The sequence below is a fragment of the Apteryx mantelli genome, chromosome 4 (assembly GCF_036417845.1).
Source record: "Apteryx mantelli isolate bAptMan1 chromosome 4, bAptMan1.hap1, whole genome shotgun sequence".
NCBI classification, from domain to species: domain Eukaryota; kingdom Metazoa; phylum Chordata; class Aves; order Apterygiformes; family Apterygidae; genus Apteryx; species Apteryx mantelli.
In genome coordinates, this window is record NC_089981.1 from 21,322,964 (window position 1) to 21,343,066 (window position 20,103).

Sequence of the window (20,103 nt, forward strand, 5' to 3'; positions counted from 1 at the left end):
TTGAGTGACCGTCTGAGAGAGAAGCAGGAAGCCTGCTTCAAAGCCCTGTCAATATCCGAAAACCTGTCAGGCACAAAACTAGGAGAATGCTCAGCATTCTCTGAAAAGGAGTTTTGCACTTAAAAGGCTTGGCTTCTGTTTTGTGTCCTTTAAGTATATTTGGAATCTCCACGTTGATCCTTGTGAGCATAATCTGACCGCAGTTTGAGAATGGCCTCCCTAGAAGCCGCTTGCCAGTAGAAACAGTGCCCTCACAAGAATAGGGAAGTTGTCCATGTGTGCCTAGGCAGAGCATTCAGTGCCACTAATCTGACACGTCGCTGTGAATTAAAACACAGTTTTTCCAGGGGTTTAGAAATGCACTAGGAAACACTTCCTGTTACTGACAACTTTTCTTTTGTGAAGATATTCCATGGTATACTTTCGAATTTTTGACATATGTTTTCTTACTTTTACTACTCTCTTTACCCTAAAGGAAACGGAATGATAAAATAGAATTACTTGTGGGCTGTATTGCTGAACTATCAGAAATGGAAGAAAACATGCTGCTGAGACATGGGGAGAACGACTTCAGCGTCATGTATTCCACACGGAAAAACTGTGCTCAACTGTGGCTTGGTCCTGCTGCATTTATCAATCATGGTGAGTAACAAGTACACGGAGAGTGTTAAATGACACAAGCAGTTCTCTTCAGAAGGATTATTCCATGTAAGATACACCACACAGTAGTGAAGAGAACCTGGCTGACTTTTGTCTGCCGAATGTAGTTGACATAATTTGGCATACTGGATTAGTGTAGGGCATAATCCTGTCGGGAGTTTCCCGAACCAGAACTAATGGGCTGTGTACTGGGAAGCTCACCGCGGGCTCTGGGAAGTGACACCCTCTTCCTTCAGAGGCTTTGGAACTGGCAGCTGAATTAGTGGAACATGTTGCAGCCTACCCTGAATTCCTGCTGTAGCTAATTAGGGAACTTAGTCTATAGTATTGTGTTGCTTAGATGAGCTCTTCGTACCTCCTTTCACCTTTTACACAGAAGCTTCTCAGATGCTGTTGCATTTTTAAGCTCAAGGAAGAGCAGGTAGGATTTCAGATAAATCTTGTTGCCTTAAAGAAAAGGGAAACTGAACATTTGTAATAGCAAAGAAGAGCCCAGAAACCAAACTATATCAAAATGGGCATCTTCTGATAAACAGCTTTATACAATACTAACAAAACTCCCAATATTTAGTTGAGATTCTAGAGTTAATGAAGTCAGAGTGAATCCTTACTTTAGATATCTACAACTATTCATGTTTCAGGTCTTATCAACAGTTAATTGACTTTATCTTTTGGACCTTTTTCAGATTGCAGACCTAACTGTAAGGTAAGCAGAAAACTAAAAATAAATAAATAAAGCAACCCACCTAATTTTTTCCCCCCTATCCCTGCACCTTTTCCTCCCCAACTGTTTTGTTTTCTAATTCAAATGCTGTTCAACCTTAATGATTAGCCTTTCTTTTTCTATCCCCCTTCTTTTCTTCTCCTTCCCCAGTTTGTATCAACTGGCAGAGATACAGCATGTGTGAAAGCTCTAAGAGATATTGAACCTGGAGAAGAAATCTCTTGTTATTATGGAGATGGCTTTTTCGGAGAGAATAACGAATACTGCGAATGTTACACCTGTGAAAGGTATACACTGATGTAAATAAGTTTCAGGTGGAATTGGGCATATTCATGATATTTTGTGAAGCTGAAGGTACTTGATTATGAGCAGTCAAACTTTCTGAAACGTTATAATTACTTTCTGATTATTCAGTTTAATGACTTTTTAAGTTGTTACTGAATGGTCACACACTTTTTTTTTCTTCTTCTCTGTCCTATAAGCAACCCAAAGTGAGAACAACAAAGATTCTTGCGCATATTTGTATTACATAAAGTGGAATTGGAAAGAAAAGACTAGACAGCAGTTACAGACAGTTATCAGACAGTTATCAACTAACTCCCAGCTACTGCTCTTATTTCCACCAGTAAAAGCAAATTTCATTCATGTTTTCAGTGTTGTTCTGATGGGAACAGGCAAAGTAGTTTTTACCATATGTGATTAGAACTTGAGAGTTTATATGTTTGTGAAAATCTGCTGGTTTTGGACAGTAGCTGCTTATATCTGTCCATTGCACGATAACAGGAAACTTGTTTCTTTGTTTTTCACCTATGTCATCCCAACCTAGCTTCTTCGTAATACCATTTGGAAGAATTTCCTAATCCTTTTCTGACCTGTTGAAACTTCTGTTACTGTAAGCATAAACAGAGGTTCAGCATCATTTGTGAATCACCTAACTCTCTGTTTTAGCAGAAGGAGCTGCAGAGAACCTATGACAACTCTGAGCTAACTATAGAAGGAAGAAAGGTACAAAGGACAAAGTATTAATCATATTTAGAAATAGCTTAATGCACCCACATATAAGTAGTTCAGTAATCCTACCTTCATTTTTATTAGCTAGTCTGGTCACTAAACAATTCCAGCAATTCAAGGGAAAATCTTTTGGTATGGACCTCCAAGCTCATATGTCTTGTAGGTCAAAGTGAAAAAAAATATAGTCTCAGACTTTATCTAGATAGCTACTAGTAAAAATGTACTTCACTTCTGGGAGCTGTTAAGTATTGAATAAACGTTTGGGCAAACAGAGCCATTTGTTTCTTGCTGCTTATTGGCAGTGATGTCTGGATTGATAGGGGGTTTTTTGCTCCAGTTTTTCATTGTGGCTTTTAATGTAATGGCAGCATGCTTCCTCTCTCGGGACAGACCAATTTCGTGTGTCAGAATGTTTTCCTACCTTTATATTTCCATGTACTTAACTTGTATCATCGTCACACAGCTTAGCGCTTGCGTAGTTCCAACTTGCAGAACCTGCAGGCTGTGCTACAACAGTCAAATAGGAGAGGTTTGAACTTAAGGGGGCTGAGCAAGGGAAAACATGTCCTTAGCAGAATGCATGAGCCACCTTAATAGATGCCTGTAGTATGAGAAATGAAATATATAGACAAGCCACTGGACTTGTATACCACCACGATTATTTTTTTAAGTGACACAATTATGACTATGGTGTAAGGAGGATGAATTTGTAATGTTAAAATGGTAGACTTCTGAGAGTCCGTTGGTTATGTTGGGGCGGGGGAGAGTGGACAGAAGGGTAGCTCTGTACATACCTTCCTCCTTCCCCCCCCCCCCCAACCTCCAAAATTCCTTACCTGTAAAACATGCGTATCTTTGCATATGTGCGTATATGCTGCTAGGTGAGCGTGTTGTTCATGCTGGCTAACTGGGATAACTGGGCACCAAATAAGACAGACGTATCAGAAGACAGTTCTGGCTATCTATGGCACTGTTCGTGTCTGGTCTCAAGTGGCTGTTGTTTGTGCTGAGTTCAGTCTAGTATCTTATTTTAGCTGCCTGTAATTTGCAGAACTCAAAATAATACTGAAAGAATGTTCTGTATCAAACATCAGTTAATTTGAGAAAAATTACTGCGCCTGCATAATAATGTTTAACCCTGCAGAGCTCGAGATCCTCTCTGGTCTCTTTCTGGTGCACTTGTGAGTAAGTTCTGGAGGTTTTCTTCCAGTGCAACAGTCCAAACAAGTTTTAATTTTAATTCTGTAAAGTGCAAACCTATGGAATGATTAAGGGGGCCGAAGGGATCCTTGCAGTGGTGGCTGAAGTGGGAGAACTCTGCAAGAATTCTTATCGCCATCCGTTTGCATGATTACTTTTGGAGTGTGAGGGGAGTTGCAAGCTTGCTCAGCCGCTTAAGTTTCATGATAAATGCACAAATGGAGTCTTTCAGGTCCAGAGGAAGACAGACCTAGGTGATGATTTCATTCTATTTTATGTACTTTATAACTCTTGCTGGTGCAGTAACAAGCGTTATAACTGGAGCTGGCACTTTTTTTACTAAGTGGATGTGATTAGAGAAAAATAATCCTTTTAAGTTGTTACCCAAGTTAATATCAAATAGTATTTTGAACTACTGTATTTCATTTTCACCTGTGTAATTTGATTGTGAAATGATCCTGAAATAAACAAAAAGCAAACGGGGGGGAAACTCTTTTGCATTTCTCTAGAAATAAATGGGAGGTTTTTCTGCACATCTTACTGAAATGACATGCCTGTGGAGATATCTAACTGAAGCAGCCCACAAAATGCTAATAAATTCAGTAGTTATTGGCATTGTTTATCTAAATATACCTGGGATTGTATATGAAACGAGGTTCTAAATTTATATTGGTAGTTATTAATATATGGTGTTTTTCTTTTTTGTAGACGTGGAACTGGTGCTTTTAAATCAAGAGTGGGATTGCCAGCACCTACTCCTGTGATTAATAGTAAATATGGACTGAGAGAAACAGATAAACGATTGAACAGACTTAAAAAGTTGGGTGACAGCAGCAAAAATTCAGACAGCCAATCCGTCAGCTCTAACACTGATGCAGATACCACTCAGGAAAAAGCTAATGCAAGTAAGCAAGGAGAAAACGTGGAGTGCGGGATTAAAGGTCTCCTAAAAACATGAAAACCTTCTGCTGTGGTGGACTTGCTCTCTTTAGTATTGAGATGCATCTCAAATACTTCTGGTTTTTGAGATCAGTAATGTATTCGGGAATCTGAAGGTAGTTTATATAGCAAATGACCAGTTTTCCTGAAGTATGGCAAGAACACAAGGTGATATTTTCTTTTTTGTGCGTTTATATCAAGCACTGCTCATAGTGTCATGTTTCTAAACATGCCAGTAGTAAGATATCCATTGATAATGGGGGCGGGGGGGAGAAGAGGGGAAGTACACCTGGAATTTAGATGTAGTTTGGGTTTGTTTGACAATTCCATTTAGGTCTGAGCTGCAAGTTGAGCAATCTTTCTACTTCTGAATACCATCTAGTGTCCCGCACGTTTCGGTTAAGAACATATTTGGGGGGGAACCTCAGGTTAAATCAGTGTCATAACACAATTTTTTTTTTTCTTTCACAGCTAACAGAAAATCTTCAATTGGCGTAAAAAAGAACGGCAAGAGTAGAACATTAACGAGACAGTCTATATCAAGAATTCCAGCATCATCAAATTCTACCTCATCTAAACTAACTCATATAAATAATTCCAGGGTACCAAAGAGACTGAAAAAGCCTGCAAAGCCTTTACTTTCAAAGATCAAGTTGAGAAATCAGTGCAAAAGGCCAGAGCAAAAGAATGCTTCTAGAAAGCTCGAGATGGGAAATCTAGTTCTCAAAGAGCCTAAAGTAGTTCTGTATAAAAACTTGCCCATTAAAAAGGATAAAGAATTGGAGGGACCAGTCAAAGTTGCAGTCTCTAGCGGATGCTTAACAAGGCATGCAGCCAGAGAGTATAAACTGAATTCTGTGAAAGGTGCTCATGAGCATGGTGATATACCACCCTGCACATACATAACAAGGAGGTCGATGAGAACAAGGATGAATTTGAAGGAGACCTCTGACATAAAGCTTGAACCAAATATGTTGGATAGCTATAAAAATAATTTGACCAGAACGCGATCGGACGTTTTAGAGCAGCAGTCTCATGCGATAAATGAAAGCGACCTGGCTCATGGAACATTGCATAAAGGGGAGGGGAGGTGCCAGAAAAATGATGCAGGCATGTCAAAAAAGAAATCCCGACAAGGAAAACTTGTGAAACCATCCGCAAAAATAGAAGAAACTGATCTTACGCACAATACACCTGTTAAAGATGAAGTACCAGATTTGATCAGCTCTCATTCAGAGCACGGAGAAAGGAATAATGTAGTGGACACACCTGTTAGCTATAAAGACTGTATCCCTGGATCTGGTGGCTGCTCTGTTGTGACATCTGACAATTTTAAAGCAAAGGACAGCTTTAGAACTGCAAAAAGTAAAAAGAAAAGACGAATCACGAGGTATGATGCACAATTAATTCTTGAAAATAGCTCTGGGATCCCTAAACTGACTCTTCGTAGACGCCATGATAGCAGTAGCAAGGCAAACGACCAAGAAAATGATGGAATGAATTCTTCAAAAATAAGCATCAAATTAAGTAAAGACCATGAAAAAGATAATAATTTATATGTAGCAAAGCTAAATAATGGGTTTAACTCAGGATCAGGCAATAGTTCAACAAAATTAAAGATACAGCTAAAACGAGAGGAAGAAAACAAAGGGACGTACCCTGAGGACCTTCATGAAAATGGTATGTGTTGTAGTGAAACTCTCTCCCTTTTGGAGTCGAGAATGGAAGTAGATGATTATGGTCACTATGAAGAGGAAACAGCAGATGAATCTTCATCAGAAGAGGATGATGAAGAGGAGGATGACTATGATGATGAATTTGATGACTTTATTCCTCTTCCTCCAGCAAAGAGATTAAGGCTCATTGTTGGCAAGGATTCAATAGATATTGATATTTCTTCCAGGAGGAGAGAAGATCAGTCTTTAAGGCTCAATGCATAAGCTTATAGGTCTTAAACTGACCAGGATGTCATTTTTAAAAAAAACAAACAAAAAAAAACAACAAAAATTCCATTTGATTATTCCTCAACTGAAGAACTTTCTGAAAAACTTAGTGGCAGCACTTCTTTATTGTTTATTCACCTATCAACATAATATTGTAGAAAGTGTACAGCATACCGACTCTTCTTAAGTCTGATTTGTGCAGATTTTTATTGTACTTTTTAATAGCCTTCTTATGTGCAATTCTGAGTTAGAGTAAGAGGTAATGCTCTGTTGTAAAATAAAGGCTCAAGCAAAGTTATGAAATTGCATCAAATCTTTCCATGCAGGACAATGAGAATACAGTGTGGCTACACAATTATTTTTGATCCGTAAGAGCATTAGTTTGCCCTTACAATATTTGACTAAACAATAAAAAACAAAAAAAAAAAATCATAGTAGCAGCATATTAAGGTTTTCTAGTATATGTTAATATCACCAGCAATGATCTACAGCTTTTCGATTTATTTGCTAGATGTTTTTCCCCCTTGGAGTTTGTCAGTTTTAACACTGTATGCTGTCCCAGACGTACTGTTTGTGGCCTTTGTTATAGTAGCAAACCGTTGGTTGGAAGTCAAATTGATTTCTTTAAAAAAAGAAAAAAAAAATTAAAAGGTGTTGACAATTTGCTGACTTTTTAGTACATTATATGTACAAGGGTAGCAGTATGCAGAATAAAAGTTTGGATATGGTGTATTTATTGCTTGTTATGTAAATTAAACACCTTGTATTTAACACTTTTCAATACTTTTAGATAAAATTGTTCTTTGCAAGAATGATTGGTGCTTATTTTTTCAAGAATTTGCTGTGAAACAATGTGATTACAACGGGCGACATTTATCCAATGAACTGCAGCTATCCTAAATTGGTTCTTCATATTTTTCTGTTGCACTTGTAAAATGCTACAAGGAATTTAAAGAAAATCTATTCACTTTAACTTATGATAGTTTTATGAAATTAAAAAAAAAAACAACTAAGTCACAGCTTTTGTTCTGTGGTAACCTATAAAAATGTTTGTCTTTTAAGAACCAGTTGTAAAAGACTGAAAAAATATGTATATGTTGTAAATATTTGTGTGTTGTGAGAAATTTTGTCATAAGAAATTGAGATAACTTGCCAGAAGGGTTTTTAAGTTTAGAAATACATTCATGCCAATAAAATAGGAAATTGTAAACCTAGTTTTAAACTCTGCATCAGTTGGAGTTCTTTTGCTCTTATGTAGTTCACTCGATACTTCAGAGTCTACTTTATAACAACAGCTTCAGGGCAATCTTCGGCTCTTTTGTTTTTAATAAAAGAATGTCAGGAAAATTTATTTCTTCTGGGGAGAAATGAACTTGCTCATATGTATAAATCATAACTGACTAATAGATAAGCTATTTCTCTGAAACAGGTCTAAACTGTCTTTGACTAAAATGATTGTCGTAATTGTATGGCACTTTGATGTATGGTATTTACCTGTTCAAGGTTGAGAGGTTTTTGTATTTAGGGGTGTGGAAACAAAAGTCATATCAGAAAACAAGCACTGCTGGATCAGTTTAATCCCCTTCAAATATTCAGCAGCACAGTATTTTCATGTCAAGTCCAACGCGCTCTGCCCAGTAGAGCAAGCCCTTGAGTTGCAGGATGACTCTCTTACCCAGGTTTGAAAGCAGTTGCGCGGGAGCTGATCACAATGGTTAAGCCATCTCTGACCCTCAAAGGAATGAAGGATTTTTCAAATAATTCCTTCAAAATACATTTCAGTAACTTGGTTGACCGCAAATCAGATGGTAGCATCTTCTGCTTGCCTCTCGTTTCCCTTCTCGTAGTGGAGAATGAAGTGTAGAATTAAACCTAATGCTTGTAACTTGGTTTTATAATGTCCATCCTTTGTTAAAGGTATCTCATGCACAGAGGAGTATTAAAAAACGGGTAGGCCAATATATGCCAAGCCTCTTCTGTCAGACTTGGGTTTTTTAGTTCATGGAAGACTGAACACAAATGCTTTGGTAAGTATGCTGCCGTTCTTGAACACCGAGTCAGCCACAGTGGCTTGTCTTGCGGGATTTTTAGGTTTACTGTATCATGTAAAAGTGGGTTATTAATGATCGGGTTACAGCAAAAATAGCTGGCTCGTTAAGAGTTTACTTCATGCTAGGAAGCTTACCAGCAAACAGTTATGACAAACAGCACTAGTACAACTATTTCAGTAAAAACTCGCTTGTGTTTTAACTGGGTGGCTCCAATTCCCCTCTTTCATCCCATAATCAGTTCTTCATGCCACAGTTTTGAGTCTCTGCAGCCTACCCTGCTTGCGGACTCGTGCTGAACGGGGCCGTGGCAATCTTGGTGTTTGTGGAGTGGGCCACTGGTTTGCAAATTCATAATTCGTCTGGGCAATTGAAAAAAGGGGGTTGATGCAGCAAGTAGACGTTGCTGGCTGTTGCTGGTATTTATTGACCAAGTATGCTCAGTGGCAGGTTTAGAGCTTGCTAAATAAGTATCAAGCGATGAAAGTGGATCATGAAACAGGTGTGAGAAAGTCACAAGAGACTGCTGCCCTCAGAGGTGGGAGCTTGTCTTGGAGTTGATGTTCCTGCAGCCCTCCCCCTAAATGAGCTGGCTTTTTGTTTGGTACAAAACAAGTACGAATAGCTCCTCAGACCTCAGGAACTCTAGATTGCTCTTGTTCAACAAGCAAGCGTGTTGTTTTGGAGAATTCAAAACTAACGCAGTCAGTCATCTCGGTAGGCAGGTCAATCGGACATGTCCTGCCGCACAGATTTTGGCATTACAAATCGCCTTGGGAATAGTAAATTAATTGAATTTAAATGCATTCCCCAAGTTGATGAGGTAGGAGGGTGTAGCACAACCCCAGTATTTTCTGTCCTTTCCCAGCCACAGAAAATACAGATTTATTTATTTTTTTTCTTCATTTGTTCATTGGCAGATCACAGTGTTTCCCTAACATTAGTAGCTGGGGAAGATGAGCAGTGTTTGTGGCACATATATGGGAACTTGGCAGGTTGCAAGCAGGGCTGTTTCTTGCTCTCCTGTCCAGGTGACAAAGCACTGTAATGTTATAGCAGTTTGACTCTCAGGGCTCTGTCTAGCCTTTGTGGCACTATTTCCCTAGGTACCGGTAAGAAAAGAGGCAACAGCTGAGTGGGTTTAGAGCAACCACACAGCACATCTTTAGCAGGCTGAAGAACTGGAGGAGGTGTGTTACGGACAGGCTTTGTCAGCTAAACAGCTTGGTTTGTGTTACGTGTAAAGCAGTTGCGAGGCGAAGGAGAAATTGTTACCGACGCCTTGGAGAGGGGCAGGTTGGCTGCTGATCTGTGAGCATCCTGGCACACGCTGTGCACACCAACGTGCCGCATAGTTGAGAGGTTTAGCAAGAGCTTTTGAGCGTTTGTGGTAATGGGTGTAACTTTGCACGTGTAACTTAGCTGGTTTGCACCTTCGATAAAGAGTTTGTGGGGAAGGGAGCAAAGGTGCTGATGCTTTGCAAGGCAAAAGCAAGCACCATTTGGAATTGTAAATGGCCTTAAAAAAAGTGTATAGCACAGTGAGTTTATGGGAGAGGGGACACTCCTGAGCTGTCTACTTAAGAGGACGCTTGCCTAGTCTTACTGTGCAGTAAAAACACTGTGAAATACATTGCAGGTGGTTTGATCCTGTTGGATAGTATTCGTGCAGCTCCCCGAGGGACAGAAAAGACAGTTGCTCAGTTTAGTTCTGCCTGCCTTGCGCAGGGCAGGCTGCCCTTGCCCGTGGCTTTTTGGAGTGCTAGGGAAGGCTAGTCTGTGTTTGAGAGGAAAGAGTGATTTGCCTGGAAATGGCTAAATAAGAATCAAGTCCTCCTTGCTTCAGGAGTTCAGGGTTTCCCTAGTCTGGAAAACTGCTTGTGCCAAAAAGAGCCAACGCTTTTGCAAACAGCAGAAGCTTGTGATTGTCAGATGTTGCTATAAAGTGTCCAAAACGAATCCCTCTCTGAGCTAATCAAGCATGCTTTATTTCTGCCTCTTCTCTAAGTCTAGCTATACTGTGCCAGTAATGGGTATTGGACTTGAAAAAATTGTATCCAATAAAATAAAATTGCTGTGAATTCTCTGCAAGATTCATATGAATGTGCTGTTACTGGCTTGGTTGTAAATACTTCTTTTTTTTCCCTCCTTCCTTTCAGTGTATTTCTTGGTGCTTAGGTGTTGTTTCTGTATGTACTTTGAATGCTCAGGTATTAGTTTGCGTGTAGCTTTCAGTCAATCGGAGTGTTATTCAGCTCTCTGCAATGCATTGGTTTTATTCAGTTATACTGCTTGCCACTGTGTGTTGAATGCATCCAAGATACTCCCAAAAGTATGTATTTGGGTCTGCTTTGGGCTGCTTTTTCCTGGTTTCTTTCTGTCGGTTTTGCCTAGTACTGCCAGTGCATGCTCTTAAAATAAACTTTAAAACAGAATTTCTTTGTTTCCCATCTGCGTATGGTTGACTGCCCTTTTTAGGACGAAAGGAGGAAAGTTTGGGAGGCATGCAGAGTAAGAGTGACTGAAAATGAAAAGTGAAGTCACTTACGTGTGTGTTTTATCTGCTAGTATTATGCACTTTCCTAAATCCCCTTCCCTGGTAAGCCTTCTGCCTGGTTTGGGCTGGGTCATAAAGAAAACCTGTGGCATTTAGCTTTGTATAATCTCTCTTGCTCCTTACTGAGCTCCCTATTTCTTAAGCTCACAGAATCACAGAGTGGTTGAGGTTGGCAGGGACGTCTGGAGATCATCTAGTCCACCCTCCTGCTCGACCAGGGTCAGCTAGAGCAGGTTGCCCAGGACTGTGTTGAGTTGGGATTTGAGCATCTCCAAGGATGGAGACTCCACAACTTCTCTGGGCAACCTGCTCCAGTGTTCAGCTACCCTCACTGTGGAAGTGTTTTCTTACATCTTTAGATGTACATCTTTAGAATGTACATCTTACATTCTTTCTGTTACGTTTGTTCTTATGTCTGTTCTTGCATTTCTTTCTGTTTCCTTATGTTCTTTTCTTACGTTCAGTTGGAAGTTAGCAAGGTTCTAGTCGGTTCTCTTTGTTTAGCATCATTTAATGAGAATAATGCTAGATATTTAATAGCTCTTCATTGCCTGTTGTACCTTCTTTATTTGCCCGCCGAGGGAACTTCTGTTCTAGTCATGTTTGAGTTATATAGCTTGTTTGTACTAATCCCATAAAATATTTTTATTATTGCAAGGCTGTTTCAATATTATTCCTTCTTCCCACAGGCAAAGGAAATCCAGGACTTCTTCCCTGAACTAGGCAGCTGCATTTGATTTTAACTGTAGTTTTACCTGGATCCGTCCTTATGTGAACGCGATCAGAATAGTTCCTACCACAGAGACAGTAGCTTGAATGATGATGTTGGAGGACTGCTGGTTGTAGGTACAGGTACGTCAGTATTGAAACAGGTATGGGGCTAGTTCAACAGTGTTGCTCAGGAATTGGCTTGACTTAAAACAAGCAAAGATTCATGGTATTGATGGTGAAGTCCAGTCAAGTACAGAGCTGTCACTGGGTCCAACAAAACATGGATTTTTCCACTGATGCCTTATGATGTGCATCAGAAGTCGATCCTGTTCTGTAATTAAGCTTACAGTCTTTTCTGCCCCAATTACTATGTTTGGCTGCAACATTTTACAACAGAATTGGTTGTAAACAATAGATCTAAGATAGAAAATGGCAATAACAGGAATACATTGGGTAGAATGGGATTTTATTCATAACTGCATAAATAAATGATGTGTATGCAGCGTTGGGACAGGACTGCTGGATAACTCACAGTTGGGGTTACCAAAATCTCTTGGATAGTTTTGGATGCTGAAGCAGAAAAATATCTCCTTTCCCAATCCAGAGATCTTGAGTCCTCTTCTGGAGCTCAAGAACAAGGTGTACCCAAAATGCTTCATCTCCAAAGATTAGCCACGGCCTATCCAATCCCAGTGGTCCAGGGTATGCCATGCCTGCACCACCACCTTCCCGTAATGCCAGATAATAACTCAGGGATTCAATATTGCCCATTCTTGAATGGCTAACAACAATTTCCAAATTTGGAAGAAATAGCAAGCTTTGAGATCCAACCTTGGGTTTGACCTCACCTCACAGTATACATCCTTAGAAAGGAAAATATTGCACATGCCTCTAGTATTGACTGTAAAAATGGGGATTGCAATTGCTTTTGTGTATCATGTCAAGAAGAAAATTTTCAAAAGCATTTAAGTTGCTTAAAAGCCTAAATGTGGTTCTCAAAAGTAATTTAGAGTCCAAAGTCTTTAGATCTGCAGTGAAATCCAGAAGTCAAACTACCCCATTTAAAAATGGGACAGCACTTAAGTTCTGAAGTCACATTAATCTCCCCTGAAAATTCAATTTATTTTCTTCATTTCTTAGTCATGTGTCTGTTCGTAGTTGCTGAGTTCTTGTTAAAGTTCTATAAAAGTCCTATGCCTTTTCTGCGTGCTGACTTTCATTTAAAAACAGTTTGAAAAGAAGAAATGTTTTTGTATTCTTTTACTGGGGAGGAAGAAGAGGGTTTTTTAAGAGGTAAAACATTGTTTTAACAGGCAGCTGAGAGAGGACAGTAAACCTTTACACTGAGCTTGAGAAGACTGCAGTGTTGTAAAAACAAACTTAAAAACTAATTTTGACACACAAAAAATTCCTGCTGCTCTTACTATTAACTACATAAATATGGTCTACGTATAGAATAAGACCTATTCTATAGAATGCAACTCGGACAATTCTGAGGCAATTATTTAGTAGCAGAGATTATTCAGTATCCAGCTAATTAATGGGGAAGGTTTCCAACCTGGGGAATATGTTGTACAGTAGGATGAAAGTCATCTTAAGTTTATTGGATTCTTGGCAAAAAAAATTCAAAGCTCTTGATGTATCTATTTTTAATATATAGCATAGAGTAATAAATGTAATTTCTGGTGAAACTAGCTAAATGCGTTATATATTGCAGTTATTTTCGGAGATACAGATAGCATCAGGTGTGAATTCCAGATAACAGAAAAATAGCAGGTAAGATGTGGGAGAATGATTAAAGAAAGGCTAAGGAGTTCAGCTGTCCTGAACCTTTTAAAAGTTTTAAGAAAGACTGAAATGTAGTGGCTTACTCATCTTCCTTTTTATACAAAAAAATCTTTGAGGATTATTGCTTTTAGTAAAAAATAAATAAATATATATATGTGTGTGTGTGTGTGTGTGTATATACACATACCCCAAACATGAATATTTCCTATGTTTGTAATATAAAAATCATTCTAAGGCCGTAATTATAGCTGTGAGACACTGATGCTAGTATTGGTAAGGCTCTGCTTGATGAAAATACAGGATGTTTAGGTATAGCCACTTCACAGGGACTGAGTTTACACACTGAGCTTGGTTCAGTTATAGGGAAGTAGTGGCAGTATTGCTCTCGTGAAGAGCGTACCCAGGTTAAAGTTGTTGCCTGCAAATCAATCTTCTCTTACTGGTCGCTGTCAGAGATTGCATACTGGGATAGACGGACCTTTTCGGTCTGACCCAGTGAAGCTTTCCTTGTGCAGCGTGGGTCAGGACGGACGGGGCACGCAGGATTTTCAGTGGCTTGCAGAGGAAGGAGAAAAGCTGGGCAGGAAGAGCTACAAGGAGTGTCCGGTGGGGAGGGAGGGAGGGAAGGTGTTTGCTGTAGGCCAGTGAGGACACGCAGGTTAAAAAAGGGGGAAAGCGCATCGCTGTCGCAGGCCTGCCTGCATGTACTTCTCCTGGGTTCACTTGGGCAGTAGTTATGCTGTGAGTAAAAGTGTTGTAAGCAAATATTACAGATGCTGCTACTGGGCTAACCAGTAATTAGTTTGTAGGTACGTATCCCTTCCCACAGCTCTGTCAGGCAGAGCCCGCGGGTGCCATGTCGGTGCTTCTCGAGCATCCGGTGAAATGGAATACTTCCCCGCTGAGCGCTATTTGGGTCACACAGCCCTCCTGCTGCCGCCTTGCCATTTCTGCCTGGGAATCTGCTGGTTTACTCTATCTTCAGCTCTCGTCTTTAGAGGCTCTTCCAATGGCACACGTCACTCGCGCGGCTGGCCTGCGTGCGAGGTGCCGCTGCTTGCCCTAGAAAGGGCGCTGCTGCGAAGGGAGGCGGTAAGTCTTTTTGCAAGCTCTGGATGCCTTTCGGCTTGGGTCTACGGCTCCAGCACTGGTGGCCAGCAAGAGCTGTGAAGGCTGCCCTGAGCAGATAGCTGTTCCTTGTCCTTGGGCTGATGTGCGCTGCCGGTCCTAAGCATCGCCTTAAGGGCCGCTACCTTTTGCTGCCCTCGGGCAAACCGAGACCCGCATCGTGGTGAAGTTGCCACGCGCTCTCTCCTGCGCATCCAGGACACGGTGTTACGTTGTGTCCAAAAGCTGAGACGCGCTCCCCCTGCCCACGCACGGACGGGGCGGTTAATCGGTGACGGGGAAAATGATCCGTATAGCCAGCCTACCACTGCAGTCGAAGAGGGTTAAAAGAGGATTAAAAGTGTGCTTTAATTGCATTTCTGTAGCACTCTTGGATTTCTTTTAAACGCAGGTTGTAATTCTGAATTTCCTCATTTTACCACTTTTGCTCAGAGAGGAAACAGTACCGTCCTTGAGACGCTTTAATCCTTTAGAGTACCTACCTGTGGTCTTAACTTCAAAATTCAGGTAACTGGCTTCTGTTTGTGAGCAGTGTTCACAAACAGGATACTCGCACCCCATTCCTTTCTAAGTTGTTTGCAAGGAATTCATACCTTGCCATAGAAATATTTTCCAGGAGCTGCTTTTCCACATGAAAAGGATAACTCAAGTTGATGAAGAAACCCATAAGCGAAGAAATCCCAGAACAGTACTGTCTTTGAGTCTACAGCCAGCTTGCAAATGCAATTCCAAGTTATAAAAAAGATTAAAATCACATTGATCACTAATAGTGCAAAAGTCTAAGCTGACTTTTAAATGTATTTCCATGGAGTAGCACCTCTACATTTTTAAACAAACAAAAACGTTTCCACGAAGCTGGCTATGCTAAAGCTCCCTTTAAAATCAATGTAGACAGCTAGGCATTTTTCAGAAGTTCATCTTCTCTACCTACGTGAGATTTCCCATAAAATTTGGCCTGAGAGAGCTTTCCCGGCTCTAGACTAGAATCCTCAAAGTGGACATTAAGGAAACAAATAAGAAACCCAAACCCTACACTTTTTTTTGCAAGGCAGCTGGCTTCTTTCACATTGGTTTGCTAGCTGCCGTGGCAGCATTTGTTATTTGTTAAATTGCTTCGTAATTGTGGCTGGTTCACCCTCCGCACCGGTATTACTTAGCAAGAGGCTTACCTGTTGCAAAGCAGGCTCGAATGTGGAGGTTAGTAAGGCAGCAAAGGTTTACTGTTACCTCTCCCAGCACAAGGTGGCACTCACATACCAAGAGAGGGATTTCTCGGCCCTGCGGACTGAGTCCCTTTTAGAAGCTATTATGCATTCGTTACAAGCCGTCAGTCCATTTATTGCTTTTCTTACTCTGTGATGTCCCTAGAGTGTATCTGAATGATACCTGGGGGAAGGAAATCAGGAGGCCAGCAGTGATCTGGAGGGAGGGAATGGTTCCAAGGTGTGGAGCAATGCTGGGCAGGGGGGATCAGGGGATAACTTGATGCTGAATGCAGCTGTGCTCTTGCTAGCTTTAATCCTTTTGCATTCCAGCAGGAGGAGGTTCCCCCTTCAGCGCTTTCCAGCCTTATCCATGCCTCTCTCCGGATTTCTGCTGCTTCCATTAGCCAGAATAACTCCTGCCAAGAGCGGGCAGGCTCTGTGAGCTGCTTCACCTCGTGTCCTGCTGGTAGCTGCTTGCCATTGTGTCAAAGTCCTCAGGCAAGAGGAGGTACGTGGGGAATGGGGCTAGTGGGGAGAACAGTGTAAAGAAGCAGCGATAACACATCCTCCTCTCCTCCACTGGGTCTGTAGGAATCCTTTCTTGGTCAACATCCAGCATTAACACTTGCCTTAGGAATGCCCTATGCATTCTTGGGGGGGGAAGGGTTGTTGGCTGGACTGACAGGTCTTGAAATCAAGCGAGAACAAGTTGGCTGCTGCCTCTGCTGCTGCTATGCTGTACTTTACTTGCTCAGAGGCTGTGCCTCCTTGCCGTGCAGTGTCAGCAGCAGCAGGATCCTGGTGTTGTAGTTAACCTCTCCTTCTGCAAGACTCTCATGTTTGGCTTGCTTGATATTCTCCCCACACACTGCAAGGTATTGATGATCTAGACTGACCTAGTAGATGCCCCCGTTTCTGAGAAATCTTAATGCAAACTATGGTGGAATAGCAAAGATGTAGCCAAACGTTGCCTGGCCTGTCTTCTGTCCAGGCTGTGTGGCTCTTTCTCTTTGCCTCTTCTGCAGCTCTTTCAGCTTTCAAGGCTTCCTACTCTCACAGAAACCATGAATTTAGACTCGGGACTGTTTCTTCTGCCCATGTCTGTTTTGGATCAAGAATTACCAAGAGCAGTGTAGTAATTATCTACTACTTATTTATCACAATGACTTATGAAGGGGTCAAAGTCACTGTCTCGATCTCACCAATGGAGGCACCAGGGCACAGAGATGCGAAGTGGCTTTCTTCAGGGTGCTTAGCAGAGAAGTGGCAGGCTCAAATAGTGCTGGTCTCCCAAATACTGCTTATACCCCAGAGAAAAGACTTGATACTCGTGCATCACCTTCTCTGCAGCTTCAAACATTACCTCACTCTGGCTGGGTAGTCTAGTGGCATGACGGTTGTCAGAGATGCAAGAAATCTAGCTTGGCTATTAAAAGTTCTTTTTGTGCCCTTGAGGTACAAAAAGGTGAGGAGGTAGGAGGCTGTGCCAAAGCTAAAGCATATGTAGATGTGTTTATTCAGTGAAGAAATAGTCGTAGCTCTCTGTAGGAAAAGGGCCCCGAGAGCTGAGCTCTGTCAGAGCTGACTGTGGTAAGTGCCTCTGCCAGAAGTAACAGAGCCCAGGCCAAGGGAGGCAGAAGGGAACGTAACGCACACCTCAGCCGCCCGGTTTGCATAGGAGATCTCCGATAGAGATGGGTCTGTGCCAAAGCACAGGGCTGCGTGCTGCAGAGGCTGAGGCGCTGGCTAGCGTCCCACACTGCAGCCCCAGCTGTAAGGATGGCAGTCGCATGGGAAAGGGCGGTTTTGTCGCAATCAGCCATAGCAGTTTGTTTCCATGCATGGGAATCGGAGCACTTGCTTTCTTTGGTCAGGGAAGGCTGCGATAGATACTATTTTTTATAGGCTTGAACTTTTCCACCTTATATTTATTGCTCACTCCTGTTCCTCTGTGTCCTTCATTAGACTTGCCTTACACGTCACCAGGGAATCTGAAGTCTGGCGTCTGATCCCTGTTCTGTCTTTAAAATGGAGATGATGCTTCCTGTCATCTGTCTAATCAAACTATAAGCTCCTCAGAACAAGGACTTTTCCTTGTTATGCCAAGTTTTACATACCTATTATGAGTATCGAATTAGGTAGGGATAACTCCAATAGTTAGGATAGTAAAATAATTAGGAGAGGACCTCATTCCTCTCTTAGCTTATAGAAGCCATAGGACAGTTTCTCTCGTTCCTTTTTACCTTTTGGAAAAGCCTTTTTTTTTCCCTAAACGCTTACAATCCTCCCTCTTGATTACTCACTATATAACTAGCATGATCTGTAAAAGTAAGACTTTAACCCCTTTTACGTTGTCAAGCAGCTGCCGTTGCAGTCAATTGAACGCACTTAGGCCAATCACTTCTTGCAGGTCCAATGTGGTTCTCCTGGTGGCCCCGCAGATGAGAAGACAGGGTGTCCTGTTGTGGCACAGCTTCCCAGGCATGGGTGCTGCTGCACTCGAGTGCAAAAGGGTGTAAGGAGGAGGAGTCTTGGCTTTGGAAAGCAGCTGTAGAGCCAACAGGGGAAGGCTGCTTGTCTCGTGACCTTTCCTGATTGTCCAGTTGCCCAATGTGGTATCATTTGATGACTCTTGCAGTAAGACCACTAAGAGTCAAGCAAGGCTTTTTTCCCTGCCTTGCTTCACCAGGGTGAAAGCTTCCAGAAAGCTGGCATGGCCCAGGCAACTGGACAAGGTGGATGATTTTGGTCAAACTCCAGGGATTTGGAAAGTCTGAGTTCTTTTCCCTGCTTTGCCACTGCTTCCTGCTTGCAGGCAAACCTGTCCCCCTTTTGCCATCTGTAAAATGAAATGAATTGTTCTGTCATCTTTAATTGTATGTAGTTTAAATCATAAATTTTCTACAGCAGAGATCATCAACTGGGCAAGGATTTAGAAGGAAGAGGCTTAAAGGATCTTTAGTCTTACACTAACATCAATCACCTGGTTCGGTATATGTTCACGAACTGTGAAGCTCAGCAGTCTCTCAGCTCTCCCTCTTTCCCCGTCAGACAAGGGCTGCATCACGTGGATATTTACTGGCTGTTGTAACATGCCATTTTGGGACAGCTGATTCTGGTTTTATTGCAAGATCTTCTAAGCTATCTTCATCACTAAAATTTTAACTGGACTTGGAATCCTAAAGGAGAAGAAAGTAGATAAGAGGTGAATATTCCTCACTGTGAGAGTACGTTTCAAGACCATGCTTCTTTCTCCTCACCCACAAACTCTGAAATTTATGTCTGTGGCTAGAAATGTCCGTCCCTACTAGCACTCATGCCTGGAACTGATGATCTCTGTCCATTTTCCAGAAAAGAGGCATTTCCACCCCAGCATCCACTCTGAAGAACTCTTGTAAGCACTGCTGTTTCCTGGCTATTGCGCCAATATTTTTTGTGGGTAACCCCACTAGTTGAGACTGGAGGATGCTCTGGGTGGTGGTGGGCAGCGGTACTGCAGCAGGCAGAAGGCAGCTTTGCTGGCATCTGCGCAGGCTGGAGACCAGGGGTTACAGCCTGCTTCGCTGCCCTGGACTCCTCTGGCCAGGACAGAGCCGGGAGCCCGGACAGGCAGCGCTGGGGCCTTGCACCCTTTCCCCTCTGACTCTGAAAGTGGAGGGAGCATCTGTGTGGGGCTCTGCAAGTGCTTTGTTTGCCTGGAGAAATGGTTTGGGTTGCTATTTTGCCAGTTTTCCCCAGGAGAGGGAGCAGGCCACAGGAATGATATCCAGGGAATGAATCAGCTTGTTCCAACTCCAGCTAAAATGCGTTTACTACCTTGTTGTGAAGGCCCGCTTCCTTTGCTCACCAGCCCACCTTCATCATCCTCGTCTTCAACTCGCCCTCCTTCACCTTATGACTTCTCTCATAACCCTTCAGTACCTTGGTCTGTGTCAGCCCGCTGAGGTTTGTATTCTGCGAAGCGTATACACAAGCTGCATTTCGCCTCTTCCAGCCTTAAACTGCCTTTCCCACCCCACAGCACCCCAAGACTGCTTCCAACCCCCAGACCCACGGCCCACCTCTGCATCCCTGCTCTGCTATTCCCCACATTCAAGTCGCTTCCTTCCCAGCACTGTTTCCTGTTCATCCCTGATCTGTGAGTCAGAGAGTAATAGCTCAGCCGCAGCTCCTGCAGTCACTATGGTGA

The 20,103-nt window shown here is 42.1% G+C and overlaps 1 protein-coding gene across 5 annotated transcripts in view; it reads left to right on the top strand.

The window, feature by feature from the left end:
• KMT5B (lysine methyltransferase 5B) overlaps nucleotides 1-7,691 on the top strand; it is a 30,418-nt gene extending 22,727 nt beyond the window's left edge. For all 5 annotated transcript variants that reach the window (XM_067295938.1, XM_067295939.1, XM_067295940.1 and 2 more), the window contains 5 exons: nucleotides 476-642; nucleotides 1,347-1,366; nucleotides 1,535-1,671; nucleotides 4,304-4,500; nucleotides 5,006-7,691. In XM_067295938.1, coding sequence (XP_067152039.1) covers nucleotides 476-642; nucleotides 1,347-1,366; nucleotides 1,535-1,671; nucleotides 4,304-4,500; nucleotides 5,006-6,474 — 1,990 coding nt within the window. In that variant the 3' untranslated portion in view covers nucleotides 6,475-7,691. The remainder of the gene's footprint in view (nucleotides 1-475; nucleotides 643-1,346; nucleotides 1,367-1,534; nucleotides 1,672-4,303; nucleotides 4,501-5,005) is intronic.
• Nucleotides 7,692-20,103: the final 12,412 nt, after the last annotated feature.